The sequence below is a fragment of the Leuciscus leuciscus genome (assembly GCF_965113295.1).
Source record: "Leuciscus leuciscus genome assembly, chromosome: 3".
In the NCBI taxonomy this organism is placed as follows: Eukaryota; Metazoa; Chordata; class Actinopteri; order Cypriniformes; family Leuciscidae; genus Leuciscus; species Leuciscus leuciscus.
This window is the reverse complement of record NC_138727.1, coordinates 57,562,699-57,584,352: the sequence shown is the minus strand read 5'-3', so window position 1 is coordinate 57,584,352 and position 21,654 is coordinate 57,562,699. Positions and strand designations below refer to the sequence as shown.

Below are 21,654 nucleotides of genomic sequence, written 5' to 3'. Positions count from 1 at the left end.
ATCTGAGACGCACCACACAGTGCAGCTCACACCTCACTCTCACCATCTCCCCCTTCTCCCCCCTTCTCCTCCTCACCTGGAACTCACTGAAAACCCATGCAATGTTATGTGTGTACAAAAAGTAACTATACATGTTTGATATCATTTAAAGTGTCTCAGGGCGCCTGATAAAATCATTCTCCCAACCATAATGATGAGAAAAGTGATGTGTCTCTTAAAGGTGTTCCCTCCCCCAGATCCTCCATTCAAACTTCCTCCTGTGTGTAAAACATGAACCCATTCAAGTACAAATTCTGATCTCACAGTGTGAATCCCTCAATAGGGAACCAAAATCTAATTATGATGACAGACGCCACCATTTGGTAAGAATATTGAATTATCTGGGTTTGTAAGGAAAAGGAGCAGAAAAGTTCGAGGAGTCTGTAGGTTGGACTTCCCACACAACACTGTGTGTCATTTTCGTTGCCAGGTAATAATTTCTACAAATTCCTAGATTTCTGAGTTGTTATGATATGATTAACTGGTGATTTTATTCTTATGAATTGGATTTTGAATTATTGCTTCATTACCTGGTCAAAAAATTGTAAACATTTGATTTTATTCTGACTGACTCTAAGATTGTTTTCCCGAGTAGATTATCGGATTCGTATATTCCCACTAGTTTTGCGTCAAATTAGTGACGGCTAATATTTGGCACCAGTTCAAGTGTATTGGTTTGCAGAAGACAAGTTCATTCTGTTTAGGCCAGCGAATGCTGTTTGATCAACCTAAATCTGGGTGTGTCTAATTACCTCTGTTTTAATTTAATGTTACTTTAGATAAGTGTACGTGAGCAATCACGGGCTTGGCCAATCCAAAGCTATTATAAGAGAAGTAAAGTTGGTCGACTAACATCTTTAATAGTGGCCAAAACCTCTACTGAATTAAAACGATTAAATTAAGCTCAAGGGGATGCAGTCCATGAGGGCTATTAAAGTATCTTTGATTGTGTACGTGTGAATACAGCAAATCTCAGGTATGTAACCAGTTACCTCTGTTTGATGACTGGAACTGGCGAAACTGTGTCGTGAAACCTGTGAAAGATACAAGGACCTCAAAGTGATATAGTTTCCTAATCTGAGCGGGTAAAATATAATTAGAGAGTTAATAAAGAGTAATCAAACATTCGCTCACTTTTAATGATGCCCAGATATCATTAAAACCTTTTTCATTTATGGAGTCAGATGAAATAACGAGTCAATACATGTGAGAAAATGTATTTTATTTAATCAATCAAACACACACACACCTGCACATCATCCACAATCACACACACCTGCACATCATCCACAATAACACACACCTGCACATCATCCACAATCACACACACCTGCACGTCATTCACAATCACACACACACACACCTGCACATCATTCACAATCACACACACCTGCACGTCATTCACAATCACACACACACACACCTGCACGTCATTCACAATCACACACACACACACCTGCACGTCATTCACAATCACACACACACACACCTGCACATCATTCACAATCACACACACACCTGCACGTCATTCACAATCACACACACACACCTGCACATCATCCACAATAACACACACCTGCACATCATCCACAATCACACACACACACCTGCACATCATCCACAATCACACACACACACCTGCACATCATCCACAATAACACACACCTGCACATCATCCACAATCACACACACCTGCACGTCATTCACAATCACACACACACACACCTGCACGTCATTCACAATCACACACACACACACCTGCACATCATTCACAATCACACACACACCTGCACGTCATTCACAATCACACACACACACACACCTGCACATCATTCACAATCACACACACACCTGCACGTCATTCACAATCACACACACACACCTGCACATCATCCACAATCACACACACCTGCACATCATCCACAATAACACACACCTGCACATCATCCACAATAACACACACCTGCACATCATCCACAATCACACACACCTGCACGTCATTCACAATCACACACACACACACCTGCACGTCATTCACAATCACACACACACACACCTGCACGTCATTCACAATCACACACACACACCTGCACGTCATTCACAATCACACACACACACCTGCATGTCATTCACAATCACACACACCTGCACATCATCCACAATCACACGCACACACACACACACACACACACACACACACACACACACACACACACACACACACACACACACACACACACACACACACACACACACACACACACACACACACACACACACACACCTGCACGTCGTCATCATCACCGCCTCTAATGCACACTTCTCATCACTTCTCTTTGTTCTCCAGCATCTTCCTCTCCTCTGTGTCTCTGTCAAGATCTTCATCTGGACTCTCTCTCACCGGCTCTCCTCATCACTGCACTATTGTTTACTGTAATAAAGATTCGCCTGCCGTCTTCCTCTCCTGTGTCTGCATTATCCGTGACACATGTTTAAATGTGTCCTGAACTGATGCGTTGTGTATTTCACTAATGAAGGGGAATTAGATCAGCCAGTTCTCTAATATAGAGATGTCATGAAGCTTCATCTGAAGCGTATCCAGTCAAACCAACATTTATTCAGACACCTTCAACATTTCTCACATCATCACAGTTTATTCACTATAGTTTAGAAAATGGTAATAATATATGAGAAGAGCTCAGAGTTATTAAATCAGTGGATATTTCTCTGGTTTTGCCCGTCCTTCTGATAGACTCTTATAAATTAATTATGTTGAATGTCTGTCAGCTGTTAAATTTAACTACACAATTAGATAATACCAGTTTAGCTCAACCAATCACCAAGTAATGCTTCATTTAGTTCAGTCTGGTATAAAAAGGTTGCATTAGCAATTACAGAAAAAACACTTCAGCAAAACATGGTCCCAAATTGTTATTAATTTTACGGTAGTCACTGTACGAAGAATATTTGGTGTAATATGTCACAGTATATTTATTTAGCTCTCCTGACTTACATAAATGAACTATAGTGTCCTGAATCCACTATTAAAAAGTATATCTGTCTGAATACTTTTTGGTTTGACTGTATAGACAGAGCACAACACAGAGTTACAGTTTCTTATAGTGGAAGAACAACAAGGAAACTAACAGGGGGAAGAGTCGGAAGAAGAAGAGGAGTAAAGATGTGAGGTGGAAGAGGACGGAGACAAGACAGAGGAGGAGGAGTGTAAACATGTTTCTGATGAAGTACGGGCCACTATTGCTTCATATTACAGTAGCATGGAAAGAAATGTTGTGATGTTATTTCCATCAAGTTCAAGGTCTTGTATAGTCAATGCAAGAGTCCAGCTCTCTGTAAAGTCTCCTCCAGCACAACCCGAAGACTTTCAGTGAGTTTAAGATCTGGACTCAGAGGAGCCGATTCATGTGTGGAAATGATTCTTCATCTTTCACAGTCTGAGCCTGATGAAGCTTGACATTGTCATCCTGGAATATGGTCATGATGTGTCTTCATACATGATTGTTAATGAAATGAAACATACACACACACTCCATCAGTTAGGGTTAGAAGAACTGTTAACACGATAGAAACATAATAATCACTGCAATAATGATCCAGTCATAGATGCATTCGCTTATTTAAATCCAAACAGCCAATTTTTATATATATATATATATATATACTGTACATACTGTACTCTTGTCTTTTTCTTTTCTATATCGCAATGACATTGTACTGTAATTTGCAGACCAATAGTAAAAGTGTTACTGTGAATCCTGTCCAGTCTTTTGTAATCAATATCCCATATACATTAATGTGGAGTCAATTTGTACTGTTAAAATTGATAAATGCCATACAGAAAAAGTGCATTCTTGTTTGTGAACAATGACACAAGGACTTGTCATTCTGATGGCACTGATATGTTCATTGATATACACTTTTGAGTAAGTTACAGGTTTTGCAGGTTGTGTTCTGCTGTTTGTTCGAATTGTTTTGAGAAATGAAGGTTTGCTAATGTTTAGGACGATTCTAGAAATGTACCAAAGCGACTGATAAAAACTGTAAGACCTGCCTCATAGCCATATCAAAAACTGGCTAACTATAAACTAGATAAAAGTAGACCTATTCTGTTTACATTCATTGTACAATATAAGCCTGTTGAATCCTCAGTTTTTCCACTGAAGATGACAGATAACACGCCTGGACTCATATCTGCTGATATCATCATCACTTTGCAGTTGTGTTTGCATTTTTAGAGATTGTTTTTCTTAAAAATAATTCCGGCTTGAACTTCCAGCCTGGTTTGATCCTGGTTTAATACTCTACACAATGTCTGTCTTCTTCCATTAGATGGCGCCGTTGTGTACAAAGGGTTTTGCGACATGTAATTCTTTTGTATGTCTGTGTTTATTGTTTTATCTGATAGGTTATTAAAGTCATAATTCTGAATTAACTCTGTCCTGTGTCTAAAGGTCTGTCACCTCAGAAAGACATACAGGACATGAATAATGCAAATGATTATTCATAATAGATCCAGATCTGTGTAAAGAGCAGCTATTGGAGAGTTTCTCATGTCACTTTGTATAAATTCATATGCATAAATGTAAACATAAAAAGAAAGCCATAAAGTTAAGTCAAACAAGTGGGTAATTATGTTAAAAAAAATGTTCATGTTTTAAATAAAATTTTCACTTCAATTTTTATTGCTGATAATATAATTTGTAACTTACACAATAAACTCAGTACAACAAACAAACAAAGGTTGCGGATGTATTTAGATATCAAATTATATCTGGTCATAACTTTGATTATGGATTTATAGATCAGGTCAGATAAGAGCAGCGTGTTTGTCTGAATTCAGATGTGATCTTAGTTTTGGTTTCAATATGAATGGAGGGCAACTATCACACATGACCTAAAATTAAACGTGACTTTTGGTCTTAAAGGAATAGTCTAAGGCTACGTTCACACTGCAGGCTGAAACGACCCAATTCCGATTTTTTTGCCCCTATGCGACCTGTATCTGATCTTTTCATGACAGTCTGAACGACACAGATCCGATCTTTTCAAATGCGACCCAGGCCACTTGGGTATGTGGTCCCAAATCCGATACATATCCGATCTTTTGAAATGCGACTTCAGTCTGAACGGCCAGGTCGCATGTATCCGACCCGCACGTCATTGATACGCGGAAAACGTCATAATTCTGCGTTGAAGTAGTCGTCGGTATGAAAACGGACTGCATTTTCGTCGAGCTGAGGTAAATCTGCCGAACGGGTCGACCTCGACGAGCCCGTTAATAATAAATAAAAAAATCCCATGGCCATTATATATACGTTATGTTAACTTATTTGTGCTGAATCTGATATTAGATAGGTCAGCGGCTGCTGTCTGGCTCTTGTGTAACGGTCGCTGCGCGCGCTCGTGTGTGTGTGTGTGAGAGAGAGAATCACAGTTAAAGTTTAGCTACTTGCCTACTTCCGCAAACAACAAGTGACGTCGTTGACCGTTGAGTACTCTTCTGCGCATGCGGGTCACTTCTGGGTCATTTCACGTTCACACAGGAGATCACAAAAGGTCGCATTTAATTGGAAATGTGAACGGCCTTGCAAAAAAATCGAATTTTTTCAAAAAATCGGAATTGAGCATTTAGCCCTGCAGTGTGAACGTAGCCAAAGACTTAGAATAGTTCATCCAAAAATGAAAATTTACTAATTTACTCAACCTGGGTCGTGTGCATTGTTTTATGGTGCGTAATTTTAAACACCTTTAACCTTATTTTAATTATTCTCAGGTTAGGGAAAGTAAGTCAAATCTGTCCTAAATAATAAGCATTTGAATTTCCATACTTACAATATTTAGATCACAGAGACTTCTCCGTGGTCAGTTCAGCTCAATCTTTTGTCAAACAGAGACTTATGGCAGGCGAGCTTCTTAATTTCAATTATATATATTTTTTTATTAAATACAGATTAACTAGTTTACATAAAAGGTACTAATATATAAAATAAAAAATAAAAGTAAATCAAAACCAAATAATTTACAAGCTTTTAACTTCATGAGGCCCAATGGCAAGGCATCTAACACCAGAGATGTCCTTGGTGAATCCACCTCTGACTGCACATGTCATTCCAGCTCTTTTTAAAGTCCATCAACTTTTTGACATCTTCAGAAATCTCCACCTGGAAACTCCCTAAAACTTGTCCATTGGTCATCCCCTCCTAGAAACCCCCTAGGACTTGGCCATTAAAGCCTTTGCTTCATCCTCCTTCTTCTGGACCTTTTCTTCATTGCTGTATCTTCTGTATCTCGTCCGCAACACATAGACGGTAATGATTGCATTTTTCTTCTTTCTTTGGCAAAGCTCTTTCTAATACATTTAAAAATTTTCTCTACTCTGCAATATGCTTAATAAATGCTTACAACATTCAGTGTGGTATATTTTTTCTTCATAAACCATTTTCTCAATATGTGGTTACAATGATTATTACAAGTGTCTTACATTATATAACACTTTATTAATAAATTGTTTAACAACAACTTCTGGTGTCTTTCATTATAAAACCACTTTTTAATACAGTTACAATTGTGGTTTACTACGACACATAAGTACTTAATACATCAAAAGGCATAATTATAATAGAATAATTGCATATTACATTACAGCATATGATGGCAGTCAACAGCTTCAAGCTTTAAAGGCACAATATGTAAGATTTTTAGATTAAAATATCCAATAACCACTTAAACAATGTTGTATATTTTGTTGACTTGTGTACTTGCATTATCCCAAATATTATCAACAGTGTTTAAATCCAGATAAATCAACAATTTTAACCAGGACACGGCCTTTCCGTAGGAACCATGGAAACACCAAAGATGCTTTCATATATTTTGTGTTTTATTATGTTTCGTTTGATCACATGATTTTATTTCATTCTAATGAATTAGCCACATGTAATGTAATGTTTAATGCTAAATTACTACTCATCCATTCACTTTATTTGTTGAATTAATTGGTGGTAAACGTGATGAGCTACAAAACAATAATTCATGTCGATAAAGGTATCCAAACAGTTACTCGCCTGTCTAATAAAACACATGCAAGATCAGCGTCTCTGTCTAGTTGAAGTTTGTCGTGAAGCTCTCTCCATCTAGGAAATATTGATCCTCAGAGTGGCGTGGTAGACATTACAACTACTACTTCTGCATTGTTTTCATTAGACTCACTGTGTGGCCATGGTTTCTACAATGTAAAAACTGAATCTCTTGCAGATAACGACATGCATGAATTTAACTATACATCACTGGATCATTAACTACACAATCACCGCCTGTTAAATAAAGCAACATCCAGCATATTCTCAATGTTTCTTGGTCTTCTCCTGGACTGCACAGGCTCTACTCTTCAACACAATGGTGACCCACAAAACTCAACAGAAACACTTTAAATCCCAACAGAACATTAAACACTAACACATCTCTCAAGATCTCAGCAGAGGAGGATTAAACAACAAACACAGCATTGCCAGCTTCACTTATTACTAACCAGACTGACTTTATTTCTGTCATATGTCTACAGAAGCTCTTATTGAGAATTAACAGAGGTTTAGATGTTGATGTCTTATTGAAAAAACAAGTTTGAAAAAAAACAACAACATAGGCCTAAATTATGATGATCGGTATTTGCTTTAGTTGGGCTCTTTACTGTTTAACATTAGTTCAATGGTTGCTTTAACTGTGTGTTTCAGATACATGTTTGTTATGGCAAAAAGTGCAACAGAAACTAATCTGATGATGTTGATCACTCTTTAGTATAGTATATAGTCATCATGTATGGATCTGAGTGAAATCTGCATGGGGAACTTTTTCGCTCTCATGTGAAACTCACAATCATATGGGTTCCTATAGGGATTACTGGATTTCAGCTGTGAAATTTCATCAAGCAATGGCAAGAGTTTATAGTAAAAGAGCCAACAAACACACATCTGATGTTAATGTCTTTTGTTCCACAAAGCACTTGTGCACTTCCTGTTTCACTTTACACAGCAGAAAGTATTGTTTCACTTTACCGGATGTTATGGGCGCAACAGCATTAGAGGCACATATTCACATATTCAATACTCACACCCCCCCCCTCCCCCCTCCCCCCTCACCCTCCTTTTAAAGACCTCTTCTTGTAAATCAGGGCTGTTTCTGTCAGACAGAGCACTGTGTACAATCACTTTCACTTTTCACTACAGGGAGACTTGATTCACTTTAGCCGATAAACAGCATTAAGATTCTTTAATAATAGGGGACATGAACAGTAGGGTAGCTTATTTGGATTATAAGATATGTGTTATGATTTTACTGGTGTAAGAACTGATTTTCCTGCTAAGACAAAAGCTGAGATAAAACTCACCCTTGCAATAAAGCAATAAAACGCACCCTGGACAGAAGATCTCAAAGAAGATCACACAGGACATTGTCTTGTCCAAACTTTTCTCCTTCCTTATCTCTACATCCCCCTCTCCCTCCAGCTATATATCACTGGATCATTAACTACACAATCACTGCCTGTTAAGTAAAGCTACATGTTTCATCGTCTTCTCCTGGACTGCACAGACTCTACTCTTCAACACAATGGTGACTCACAAAACTCAACAGAAACACCATTTGATTTAACTTTAGATAGTTTCATTTATCTTCATCAAATCTTATACAAGATCTCCAAGCTACACTACACTACACTGGGTCTATGTACACACCCAAATGTTGGATTAAAAATGTAATTAAAATATTTAACTCAGCCAGAAAAGGTCATCCGTCATTAGTTCTGGATATGAGTATACCCCAGTAAAATCATAACACATATCTTATAATCCAAATTAGCAACCATATGTGTTTTTTTGTTGTTGTTTTTTTTGTTTTTTACATTAGGGTGCATAACTGAGGGTACAAACATGATGTTGAAACAACATTACGTCGGAGTATTAATCTACTGGTGACACATCAGTGTTGACTTGTAATTGTAACTTGTTATCTGGGATAAAACTTCAGCACATTTGACTGTCTTCGCCTTAACTGGGTGAAAGAGCAGCACTGAAACAGAAAATGAAAGTGAATACAAGGTCAGTTATTTTCCTCACAATATATTCACAGTCATTTTTTCATTTAAACTGAGCTTATTCTTCACGGAGAAGCTGATGTGCATTTTAGAAAGATGAGTATAAACTAAAGTTAATGTAGATGTCCCTTTCAACAAAGAAAAAAAGAACAGTTTTTTCCTCATTATTGAGTGTTTCGATGTTTCACCATTGGTCTTATTTCCTGAGGGGTTTTGACTGGCATGTAATTGTCTCCTGAGAGTGAATTGATCCAGTCAGAGCTGCTGCTGACGTTTCTTCTCTGTAAAACATTAACAGAGACGTTACAGGTTCAGACAGGGTTAATAGTTCACAGCATCATCCAAAACTGAACTCCAAAAAAAGCATTGTAACACAATCACTCCCGCCGTTTGTTTTCCGTTCCCCCAGTGTGTATATAAACCCCCTTGAGATGATCTAGTCAGTCCACACTGATCCACACTGATCTGAAGAACCTCATCTGACATCAACACCATCTGTGACCTCGGGTCAGTATTCACAAGCTATATTTGATGATATGATATTATTCAGCACATTGAGAATGTATAGTAACCTCATTTGCATTTACATTACAGGTGTAAACAACTTTAAAAACTTCACCGACTCTTCCAGCTCCTCAGAAGTTGACAGTAAGAAATCTATTAATGAAACCAAAGCTATTTGCTCATGTCAGTATTGTGTCATGGATTTATGTCTTAATATAAACAATTATGATTCCGAATGGTTAAATAATTATACATATATATTGATGACATTCTTAATCCAATCATGCAAATTACATGACAAAACATGTAGTTATAATGTAATTCATTACATTACACATTTTAGGTAATATAATCAGACTACTTTTACATTACTTTTGACCTACCTTGTTTATCACATTGAAAGACAATCAGAGAGAATCAATAAATTATGAATAATTTATTACCATTGCATGAATATTAACCCTTGTACATCAATTAATAAAAAAGTTACACATAGGTCCATAGTGGACAAAAATGTCTGTGTCAAAAAACTGTCATATATAGCCTATATTTGTTTTTAGTAAAACCAAAAATGTAGGTTTAAGTTTATGAAAATTGTTTTATATAAAATGTATATTTTATGAAACATGTTGAACTCTAAAACTGCTAGAAATTCAAAGCCATAAATCTTGTGTTAAAAAGTTGTGTTCCAAATTTGCGGATGATATCTAAAAAAAAGCAGCTTTCAGTAAGAGTTTGTTAGGGCGCAGAACCAAATGTTTATCCAATTGGCTCTACAATATGCATTAGCAGAAAACAGGAATAAAGCGAGTATTTGTTTTATGGGCCAAACCTGAAAAAAAAAAATGGCACCATCTGGTAAAAAATTGTAAAATTTTACATTGTTAAGCCTTACCAACAGAATGAAAGCCCATTAATAACAAAGAGTGCATCATTTTATAGTTAAATGGCCCTTGGATTAAAAATCCAATCCCTTGGCAGTTTTAATGTGTTTCAATTGGGGACATTTTTGTCCTTAAGGTCCTGAGAAGAACTATTTTGTGTTACTAGTGCAAAATAGATTTATTAAAGGAAATGAGGGTGAAATAGTAAAATTCCAATAAAAATACACACCTGTGCCAAAATGTATGCTGTTGACATTAACACTGGCAAAATTATGATAAAATAAATATTTTTAAAAAACCCTGAACAAGACAAAACAATTCCATAAGGATGCACCAGGCTTAATATGTTACCATTTAATCAATAAAAAGTAACTGTAGTCTGAATTCAAGTATTTTAAAATGTAATATATTCTAATTACAAGCACTTAATTTTTTTGGAATCTGATTACATTATCCAGATTACATGTAGTTCATCAGTTACTACCCAGCACTGTTTATATATAGGCTTATTTACAGTAATGTAGAAATATATGTATTTATTACTGTAAATGTACAGAAACCTTAAATTTATGCCTTTTCAGAAATCAAACTTTTAAAGTTACCTGATATTCCCAAGTTTTCATTGATTGTGAGTACAAAAGAATGAACAGAATAGGTTCTACAGTAGTTCTAGTAGATATAAGTAAACGATTATGTAAACATACTTATGCTGTGCCATATTCCGCTGGCAGGAATCCCGTGAGATCATGGACATCTTTAAGGGCGTGATGTCGGGTCTAGCGGAGGGGGCGGTGGGTGTGGCCCGAGCCGTGGTGGACGTCCCGGTGGGGATGGTGAAGGGAGCCGTTGAGAGCGTGATAGAGGCCAGCAGTGAGATCGACAGCGCCAGCACAGTCGGAGATGGAGTGAGCGCTGCGATCGGTCTGATAGCGTCTCCGCTGACCGGCGCGGTGTCCGGAGGAACTAAAGAGATTATCAAGGCACCAGGAAAAGTTGTGCAGGGTATTTCAGATGGTATTGATAAAGCTTTAGACGATTAAAAACTTTTAACACTCATACTGTGAACACTTTTTAATAACTTTTATCTGTGAATCATCTGGAAATTGGAGAAAAATTGCTAATAATTTTTTTTTTTAAAAAAGATAATATTTCATACACTGTTAATGCTGGTTTGATGATGCCTCAACAAATGACTTCATAATATCGTAAAATAAAAAATCAACACTGATCGTTTAACAATCATGCTAATTAAACTTCACTATGTCACACATTTTGTCTTTTGTGTAAATTGTCTTTGGTCCCTCTGTTTTTTCAGCGTCTGAATACTCAGAATAGTCTTTAAAGCTGTTGGGAATAGACAATGTTTTTAGTTATACTGGTTGAAACTGCCTTCACGTCCTCATAGCAGTCCATAATAGAAGTGGTCTAAATAATAAAACATGTACATGTATTGTCTGTGGAAATCTCAGAACCAAAAAATGTTTGTCCAATCATTGCATTCGCTCCGAATATGATGTCCTACCTGCCTGTATTTCCATACTTTGTGCAGAAATCATACTTATCTGGTCTGAACACCAAGAACCGATATGAGACGGTGGTGTTTGTCTGTAATCAGATCTGATCTTTGATTTTGATATTAATGGAGGACAAACTATCAGCCAATGGCCATCCATAAAGATATAAAACTGTGTCATTTGGCCTTAAAGATCCCATTCAAACATTTATTGTACAATGGCTCAGATGGTCATAATCAATTTGAATTGCCACATTGTAATATGCTACAGATGCCCCAATCTCCACATGTGCATTTACCATATGAAAGAGCAGCTTCAAGAAAAGCCCTAGTTTACAGGAAAGACTGTGGAAGTTAAATATAAAGATATGTCAAGGTTTCAAAGCCTTAAATCTAGGAGAAAGAGCAACTTTATGACTCATCACCCCAGTTTACAGGAAAGACTGTGAAAGTGAAAATAAAGGCCAGAGGTTTTCTCCTCGCATTTCAACAAGTGATTTCTTGTCCAATCTCACAGGCTCATGGATGATGAGGAGCATGTTCTTCATGATACTTGAACATTAAAGTAAAACTGTTGAAATACTGTATGTCTTCTCAGCCAGAAATAAATATCTTTACTAACATCTTCACTTCCTGTTTACTGGGGGGTTTGGATCAGTAACTCCCACTGTCTGGTTTCAGTTCCTCCAGTTAATCTATAAAGAGTAACTCAACAATGAATTAAAGAAGTTCAGCTGACCACCATCAAGACCATCCGTGACAGCAGGTCAGTATTCATATTCTGTTTGGTGATATTATAGCTAACTTTAGCATATATTTACTGTGTATAACACGTTTAGCATGTACAGTAACTTCATTTCAGGGGCATTAACACAAAGGCTCATTTTGACAGACATTACAGGAAAGAAATTGCCTTTAATTTTTATATTTTTAAATGAGTCTCTCTGTCATATTGTGCCCTTCTTTCTGGCTCAACATATTTTTGCATGCACAACACAACAGTGTTTCTGCTGCTGATCTGACTGCCATTCCTGACGTAGGATGATTGTCGAATAATAAATATTTTATTTTTGTCAAAATTATGAGTTGTCATGGTTTTGGTTCATTTATATATTTACTAAAACAATTATATTTTTTAAATAAAATTATTCATAAATGAAGTAAAAAACTCAACCCTATCACAAGTTTTCAACCACTAAACAATGAGAAATATCCAGATATGTGACAGGGTTGAGTGTGACGGCGTTTAGGTTTTTTGCTCAGAATGGCCACTGCTCCTCCTGTAGTGTAGAGTAGACCATATATGGCAGCAATGAAATAAGTACATTGTATACGTATGGATTTAAAATAACATTTTGAAAAATAATACATTTCCATCTTAACTTTATGTGATGGTGTTGAGTTGAATATGCCTCAAAAATACGATTAAAAGTATGAAACTACTTACCATATTCAGCACCACTGTTAAAGAGACCCGAATGGTTGGTGTGATGGGGTTGAGTTCAGACTGAGGGACATCATTTTATACACTGAAAAAAATTAAATAAATACTGCCTTAAAGTTTTAAGTACAAGTACAATAAACTTGGACATTTAAGTTGTTTCAACTTAAATTACATTACACTGACTTAAAAATGTTTTGAATCTTGTATAACTTATAAAAAACAGTTGACAATTGTTTAACTTATTTCGATGAGTAAAAACAATGAAAAATGTTGTCATAACTTATTGATCATTAAGTTATGACGACATATTTTTACATTGCTTTAATTAATAAAAAAAATAATAATTATAAGTTATAAAAGATTCAACACATTTTTAAAGTCAGTTTAATGTAATTTAAGTTGAAATGACTTAAACATCCAAGTTGACAGCAACTTTTATTTTACAGTGTAGTCTTTTTTTATTACAGACACAGTGCACATTTTGTTAAAAGTACAAATTTAGTGAAGTGCCACAGGGATAAGAAGATAGAAATAAGACATTATTGTATGATAAAAATTATATAAATGCAATAATTATTTTTATTCATTATAATAATGGAAATACCTAATTATTGTGAAACACTTTTAACTAGTGCTGTGCAGTGATTTATCGCGATTAATTATATTCAAAATAAAAGTTTGTGTTTACATATGTGCGTGTGTACTGTGTATATTTATTATTGTGTGAATTCATGCATGTATAGTCAAACAAACAATAATTCAGACAGCAGACACCAGATTTAGTTTTTGATCTTGGGTGCAGGGCACTGTAGTTATTTTATAAGTGAGGATAGCAAGGTGTCTGAATATTTTTTGGTTTGACTATATATTTAAGAAAAAATATTTATTTATATATAAAATATTTATATTTATATATAATATAAATTATGTATAAATGTACAGTATATACATGCAAATATTTCTTAAATATATACATGCATAGGCCTATGTGTGTATTTATATATACAAAACTTTTTTTTTGGATGCAATTATTCGTGATTAATCGTTGCGGAGCAGTACTTTAAACATTTCATTGTGGTGAAACACCACTTTAAAAAGTCTGGGGGACTGAAATATTAATATTAAAGTATTCACATCCCCAGGAATGACTCTTGAATAAACATACATACACAAGCTGTCTTCATATTCTGCTTGCAGGAATCAGAAGGCTATAGTAAACGCGAGACGGCATGGATATCTTCAATATGTTGGGATCTGCGGTGCTGGGCGTGGGCGAGTGCGCGGTGGGCGTGGTCAGCGCCGTGGTGGATGTCCCTGTCGGGATCGTGAAGGGAGCCGTTTGCAGCACCGTAGAGGCCGGCGGGAAACTCATCAGCTCCGGCTCGGTCGCTGGAGCTGTTGGAAATACTGCGCTTCTGCTGGCGTCTCCAGTGACCGGCGCGGTGGTCGGAGGAACCAAAGAGATTATCAAGGCGCCAGAAAAAGTTGTGCATGGTGTTGTTAATGGTGTTAAGAGAGTGTTTGACGATTAGGACGTATGAAAGTTGGAAGGGCTCGTATTGATACTGCTTAAACAGCGCCGCCTGCTGCCAACGAGAATAAATACAGCCTTGTGTATATTACAAAATGATCAGAGATTTGGACAAAATGTGAATTAAGAAAAATAAAATATTCCATGGAATCCCAGTTAAAGATGGTTTGATGATGTCTCTACAAATTTCTTAATATTGTAACATTATAAATCAACACATCATTTCACAACTATGCTAACTAAACTTGTAAAAAAAAAAAATGTCTCTGGTCCTCCTGCTTTCAGTTTTTGTATACTTGAAAAACTTCACATCAAATTAATCTGTTTTTCTTCAGAAAACAGATTCTATATTTGTCCATATGCTTTCATATATTCATCATGGTCTCTTTATAGGGAAGGATTTGCTTTGTGAATTGTCCATGCAAACATATACATTTATATAATTTTTATGAGACATCGTTCTTATATTTGATTATATTTCATGTCAGTGTTATTGATCAAGCGACACTTGCTACTTGCCTTGTGCAGAATTTAAGTTGTATTTAAATAAAGATTTTAATTTAAATGACAAATGAATTGTGTTGATTTTTCTCTCATCCAGTCACACACTGTGGGTTGGTCCACACATATTAATTTAAAGTTAACTTACTAAAATAATTGTTACTAAAAAGTATTAAAATAATTTCAGTGATTGTTACATCATTGAAAACTGTACAAACAGCACATTTTGGAGCTGTGGCCATAGTTGTTCCGACATATAAACAATGACTAAACAAGTAGCCTACATTATATCAGTTTAGATTTCCCATATGAAGTCGTGGACTATTATTGCATACATTTTTTCCATCTCCACTCCCTGCGGACACACACGATGTTCTGTGGAAATCAGACAAGATTACAGGTGTGTGTTTCCCTGGAACAGACTCCTTTTGACCTGATCCTGATTTAACTTAAAGATATCCACAGATCACAAAGATATCAGCAAAACATTCAAAGCCATTTTTAGATTTACACACACACACACACACACACACACACACACACACACACACACACACACACACACACACACACACACACACACACACACACACACACACACACACACACACACACACACACACACACACACACACACACGCGTGTTTTACTTAAAAGCTTTGATAAACATTAAAGATACTGTACCTGATATTTTTTTCTTCTATTTGGGCAAAATGGTTTAAACCCCAAATAATATATTTTAAAAGCAATCATCTGTGAAAAAAAAACAGGCTTTATGATGCCATCTACTGTTTACTATAGAGGACAGTAATAGATGAGAAGCTCGTTCCAGGGACGGAAAGTCTTGGCCGATAACTAGCTCAGGAAAAAGGGGGTTGCGCATATTGAAACTCAGAGACAAAATTTTTTAAATGAGCGAGTACATCATGAATCCATTTCCCAAACCGTGTTTTTGTCTTCTCCTGATTCACTACAGTATAATACCTATAATAAGTGCTTATATTAGGAATATTTTAGACCGGTCGGGTCACACCACTGAGGATGAATCCAGAGCCTGCGTGACTCTCTATAGACACAAACAGAGAGAAGGAGCTCTGGCTACAACGTTCTTCAGCAGGACGCAGCAGTTCGGTTTATTAACCTATAGAGCGCCAAAAGTTACGGACGGCAGATTTAAGTGTTTCGTATTGTTTTGGCTGCAAAATATCCCTTTGAAGAACTTATTCACACAACTTACATATTTACAAACATTAAATCGTCTTGTACTGTGAAATTTGTTGCATCTTTAAATAATAATTATTTTTTGTTTAGCTGTAGATGTTTTATTTAAAATAATAGTTACGTTTGATGTCACCATTACGGTGATCGGTGTTTCCTTTAGTTGTGCTGTTTGACTCTTGATATTTTAATGTTAGTTTTTCTCTGGCTTCTGTAACTGTGTTTTTTAATGGAAAGAAAAGCCAGAGAAAATATGATAAGATGTTGTTGGATACATATTGATGATAAAGACGTAATCATTAATGGTCTCATACCTCCTCGCATCACCAGCACGTGTAGACAGACGTCAGTCAGCGAGCACCACAAACAAACAGCACCCGTCTTTTATGGTTCCTCCTGAACTAAAACAACGAGCTTATGCTGCGTTCACACCATGTCAGAATTATTAATACATAATTAAGAGAGTTTGCCAACCTGACCTTCTTCTGACCTCATTTAGCGTTTGAGAGTTTGGGGGAGTGGCTGTTTACTTAAAGGTGCAGTGAGTAATTTCTGAGAAACACTGTTTATATCTGAAATCACCAAAACAAACGCCTACCTAAAAGAACCATATTCCTATCTTGATAACTCCGCCCCCCAAATTCACAAACACAGTAAGCAGCACAGGCCCCTCCCCCCTCATCAGTGGACACGCCCCTTACTGCTGATTGGCTGCAAGTGTCTTTTGGTGCTCGATCAACTTTCAACAGTGTCTCTCAGAAAGCGCTTACTGCACCTTTAACTGGAACAGCAACAAATATGTTGGAATGCAGTCGATCAGGTGCGTTAACTTCAAATCGAAACTTCATATTTTCCTTCGACTTTCATCGACTCTCTACTTTGGAATCGCTGTGTGTTGAATTGGGAAATCAGCTTTAATTGATTCATTGACAGACACAGCTAACAGGATAGCATGATACGTGGACACAGATGCAGTCCATAAAGTGTGTGATTGTCGGGGACGGGGCTGTGGGAAAAACATGCCTTCTGATCACCTACACCACCGGTGCTTTTCCAGAGGAGCTCACCCCCACTGTGTTTGAGAATTATTCTGCCAGTGAGACTGTCGATGGGAATCCAGTGAAACTGGCACTGTGGGATACATCAGGAGTGGAGGAATACGACAGGCTTCGACCACTTTCCTACCCTCAGACTGATGTGGTTTTGATCTGCTTTTCTCTTGTGGATCCAGCCTCGTTTGAGAAGGTCCGTGAAAAATGGTTTCCAGAGGTCAGGCATTTTTGTCCAAACACTCCGATAATTCTCATTGGGACTAAACTTGATCTGAGAGACGACAAGGACACCATTGAAAGGCTGGAAAAGATGAAAATGACCCCCATCACTTTCACTGAAGGTCTGGCTATGGCTACAGAAACAGGAGCTGTGAAGTACCTGGAGTGCTCAGCATTAACACAGCGAGGCCTTAAGACGGTGTTTAATGAAGTCATTCATGCGGGTCTACATCGGCCCCCAGTGAAGAAAAGAAAGATAAAGTGTTTAATCCTCTGAACTGACTGAACACACACCAGCTGTAATCTGAGCTCACCTGAAGGAGAAACTGTGAAAGGCTGTTCAGGAAATAAAACATACTGTATGTACTGGTTTACAGGTTGAATATGTGCTTGAATGACAGACCCATTGGTTACACTGATTTGATCAAATACACACTTGATACTTTTATTAAAGTATATCAGTTTGTCAAAATGCACGTTGTTTGATCAGATATGTACTGGTGAGGATACATTGGTTTGCTGGAGAGTTAATGGTGTATAAAATGCTTTGAGAGATTGTATTGTGTGCAAAAAAAAAAAAAAAAAAAAAAAAAAGTCTTCATTTACACTTCCTAGTTGACTTTACTGAATGTCCAGCAACTTAATGTGTTGATACTTGTTCCTATGCATTGATATCATTATATGAGCCACAAAGTGTCAAATGATGTTAGAAAATAAGATTTTTTTAATGAATATATGACTGTTTTTTGTGAAAAAAACTTTATCAACATTATAAGTGAACATGAAGGAACATATTGAAGAAAAGCATAGGGGCCCTTTCAATATATATTTTCCAAGCTTTAATCCCGCTCATTTGCAGTGTCCACTTCCCCACAAACACATTGGGTTTGCCACAAATTTGACACTGGATGCTCTTCCTGATGCAACCCAGCACTCATCAATCCACAAAACCTGCATGTCTTTGGATTGTGGGAAACCGGAGCACCCGGAGGAAACCCACGTCAACACTGGGAGAACATGCAAACTCTGAAAGGATTCCTGGCTCGAACCGGAGAACTTCTTGCTGTGAGTCGACAGTGTTTCCTAATGAGCCACTGTGCCGAATATGGGCCCTTTCAATAAACATGAACTAATATTTGCCACTAGATGGAGCCAGAGGTTTCTATTACACATCCAGGCCCAACTAACACACATGTGTTGAACCTGGACTATATACACTGGGCCCTGCCATGTTTGACAGAGATTTAGATGTTGTTGTGTTATTGAAAGTTATTGAAAGTCATCATTATGGTGATCAGTGTTTACTTTAGTTGGGTAGTTGGCCCTTAATAGTTCAACATTGGGTTTTCTCTGGCTGCTGTAAATGTGTTTGTTACGGGACAGGCCACAAATCCATGAGTACATTTTCCGCATCATTACTCCAGATTTAACTGTTGGACAATAATTGAAAATAACCACAACAAGATGCCCGTTTATCTTCCACGTGACTGTAGAGTAATGTCTCATGCAGTAACTGAACCTGTAACTCTTCTTTCGCCTCAAACTGTGTTAAATCCTGAGCTAAAAAAAAACCTTGAATGAGAGAAGAATTTCAGCATTGATTGTGAATTCAGTTAACATTACTGATAGCTTAATTGCAATTTAAAAGTACATTATATCAGTTTAGATTTCCCACGTGCAAACATATGCATTTATATAATTTTTACGAGACATCTTTCTTATATTGGATTATATTGCATGTCAGTGTTATTGATCAAGTGACACTTGCTACTTGCCTAGTGCAGAATTTAAGTTGCATTTAAATAAAGATTTTAATTTAAATTACAAGTTAATTGAGTTGATTTTTCTCTCATTCAGTCACAACATGTGGATTGTTCCACACAAATTAATTTAAAGTTAACTAAAAATTATTAAAATAATTTAAATGACTGTTACATCATTGAAAACTGCACAAACAGCACATTTTGGAGCTGTGGCCATAGTTGTTCAGACATATAAACAAGTAGCCTACATTATATCAGCTTAGATTTCCCATATGAAGTCGTGGACTATTATTGCATTTATTTTTTTCCATCTCCCCTCCCTGCGGACACACACGATGTTCTGTGGAAATCAGACAAGATTACAGGTGTGTGTTTCCCTGGAACAGACTCCTTTTGACCTGATCCTGATTTAACTTAAAGATATCCACAGATCACAAAGATATCAGCAAAACATTCAAAGCCATTTTTAGATTTACACACACACACACACACACACACACACACACACACACACACACACACGCACACACGCACGCACGCACGCACGCACGCACGCACGCGCACACGCGCACGCACGCACGCACGCACGCACACACACACTCTCTCTCTCACACACACGCACGCATGCATGCATGCATGCACACACACTCTCACACACTCACACTCTCTCTCTCTCTCTCTGTTTTAGAAATGTATTTTACATAAAAGTTTTGCTAAAACATTAGGAGTGTTTTATTGTTTTGGCTTCTAAATATACATTTGAAGAAATAATTCACACAAATTACATATTTACACACAGGCATTACATACATCTCATCTGACAAACACCAACATCAGCATCTTCAGGCGAGAACAACATCAAATCCACTTATTAATCTGACTATCTTTGAGGTCGAAACTTTTTTGATAATATTTTATAAATAAATCTTTAAAACTTCAAGTGTTCAAGAGTGATTATTATTTCTTTTTGCAAAACAAATCTCAGTAATCTCGCGCATTTCTCTTCTAGAGTTTTAGAAGCGATTTGACAAAATACTAAAGTCTGCGAACACAATAAAACATTTCTCATCAAAGAGCAAATGATCTGAGCTGCTATTCATTTTTAAAGCTCCATACTCTTGAATCATTTATGACTATTTTTACTTTTCTAACATAATTTAGGAGCATGGGCGGTGCTAGGGAGGGGCTAGCAGGTGCTTCAGCACCCCCAAGAAAGACCAAAGCACCCTGATAGCACCCCCAAAAAGAATTTCCGGAAGCAATTATATTCAGGCTGTATTCTATGGAAGCCCTGAACCGCATTTTGAAGAAGAAAAGAAAACTTATCTTGTTATTTCGAGATATTAAGTCGTTATTTCGACATAACTCATTATTTCGACATAATAAGGGGACATTCTAATATATATATATATATATATATATATATATATATATATTAAGGTGGCCCTTATTTTTCAAGTTTTGATTTATAATTGTCTGACCCCCTCAAGTTGTTCCAATACATGAAAAAATAATTCAGGCAAAATATGAGCTAATTTGAACAATATTTAGGGGTGGCTCGATGACGTTGAAATTTTGTATAATCAGTTATTATGCTCAATTTGTGATAATTACCACTTGCCTAATTTGATCTAAACTATTTAAATTACATACTTGCTTATTTAATGGCAATTCTGAATTTACACCTATTTTGCACAAAATATATTCTACGCATTTCTTGCAGAAGCATAAATTGTGTTAACGACGGGCTAACAAAGCCACTTTCACAGAAATGCGTGGTGTTAAGAAACTCTGAACTATTGACTTTGAACTGTGCAAACTTAGTCCAGGCAAAGTAGCGTTTTACGACAGACTAACTGTAAAATGATTTTTTGCAG

General features: G+C 36.7%; 1 protein-coding gene and 1 long non-coding RNA gene across 4 annotated transcripts; both read left to right on the top strand.

Moving 5' to 3' along the window:
* The first annotated feature begins 9,134 nt into the window (after positions 1–9,134).
* On the top strand, positions 9,135–15,600 carry LOC309495740. 3 transcript variants are annotated; one of them, XR_014204810.1, is made up of 5 exons: positions 9,135–9,152; positions 9,558–9,655; positions 9,743–9,796; positions 11,268–12,815; positions 14,691–15,600. It is a non-coding gene; the product is annotated as an uncharacterized lncRNA (long non-coding RNA). The 3 variants fall into 3 exon arrangements; XR_014204811.1 differs by lacking the exon at positions 9,135–9,152 and having other exon boundaries at positions 9,502–9,655; positions 14,701–15,600; XR_014204812.1 differs by lacking the exon at positions 9,135–9,152 and having other exon boundaries at positions 9,504–9,655.
* Positions 15,601–17,520: 1,920 nt separating this feature from the next.
* Positions 17,521–20,282, top strand: rac1l (Rac family small GTPase 1, like). Its single transcript, XM_082165040.1, is given in 2 exon segments — positions 17,521–18,160; positions 18,163–20,282. Coding segments are annotated over 2 exon segments (495 nt in total). The 5' UTR covers positions 17,521–17,712; the 3' UTR covers positions 18,210–20,282.
* Positions 20,283–21,654: the final 1,372 nt, after the last annotated feature.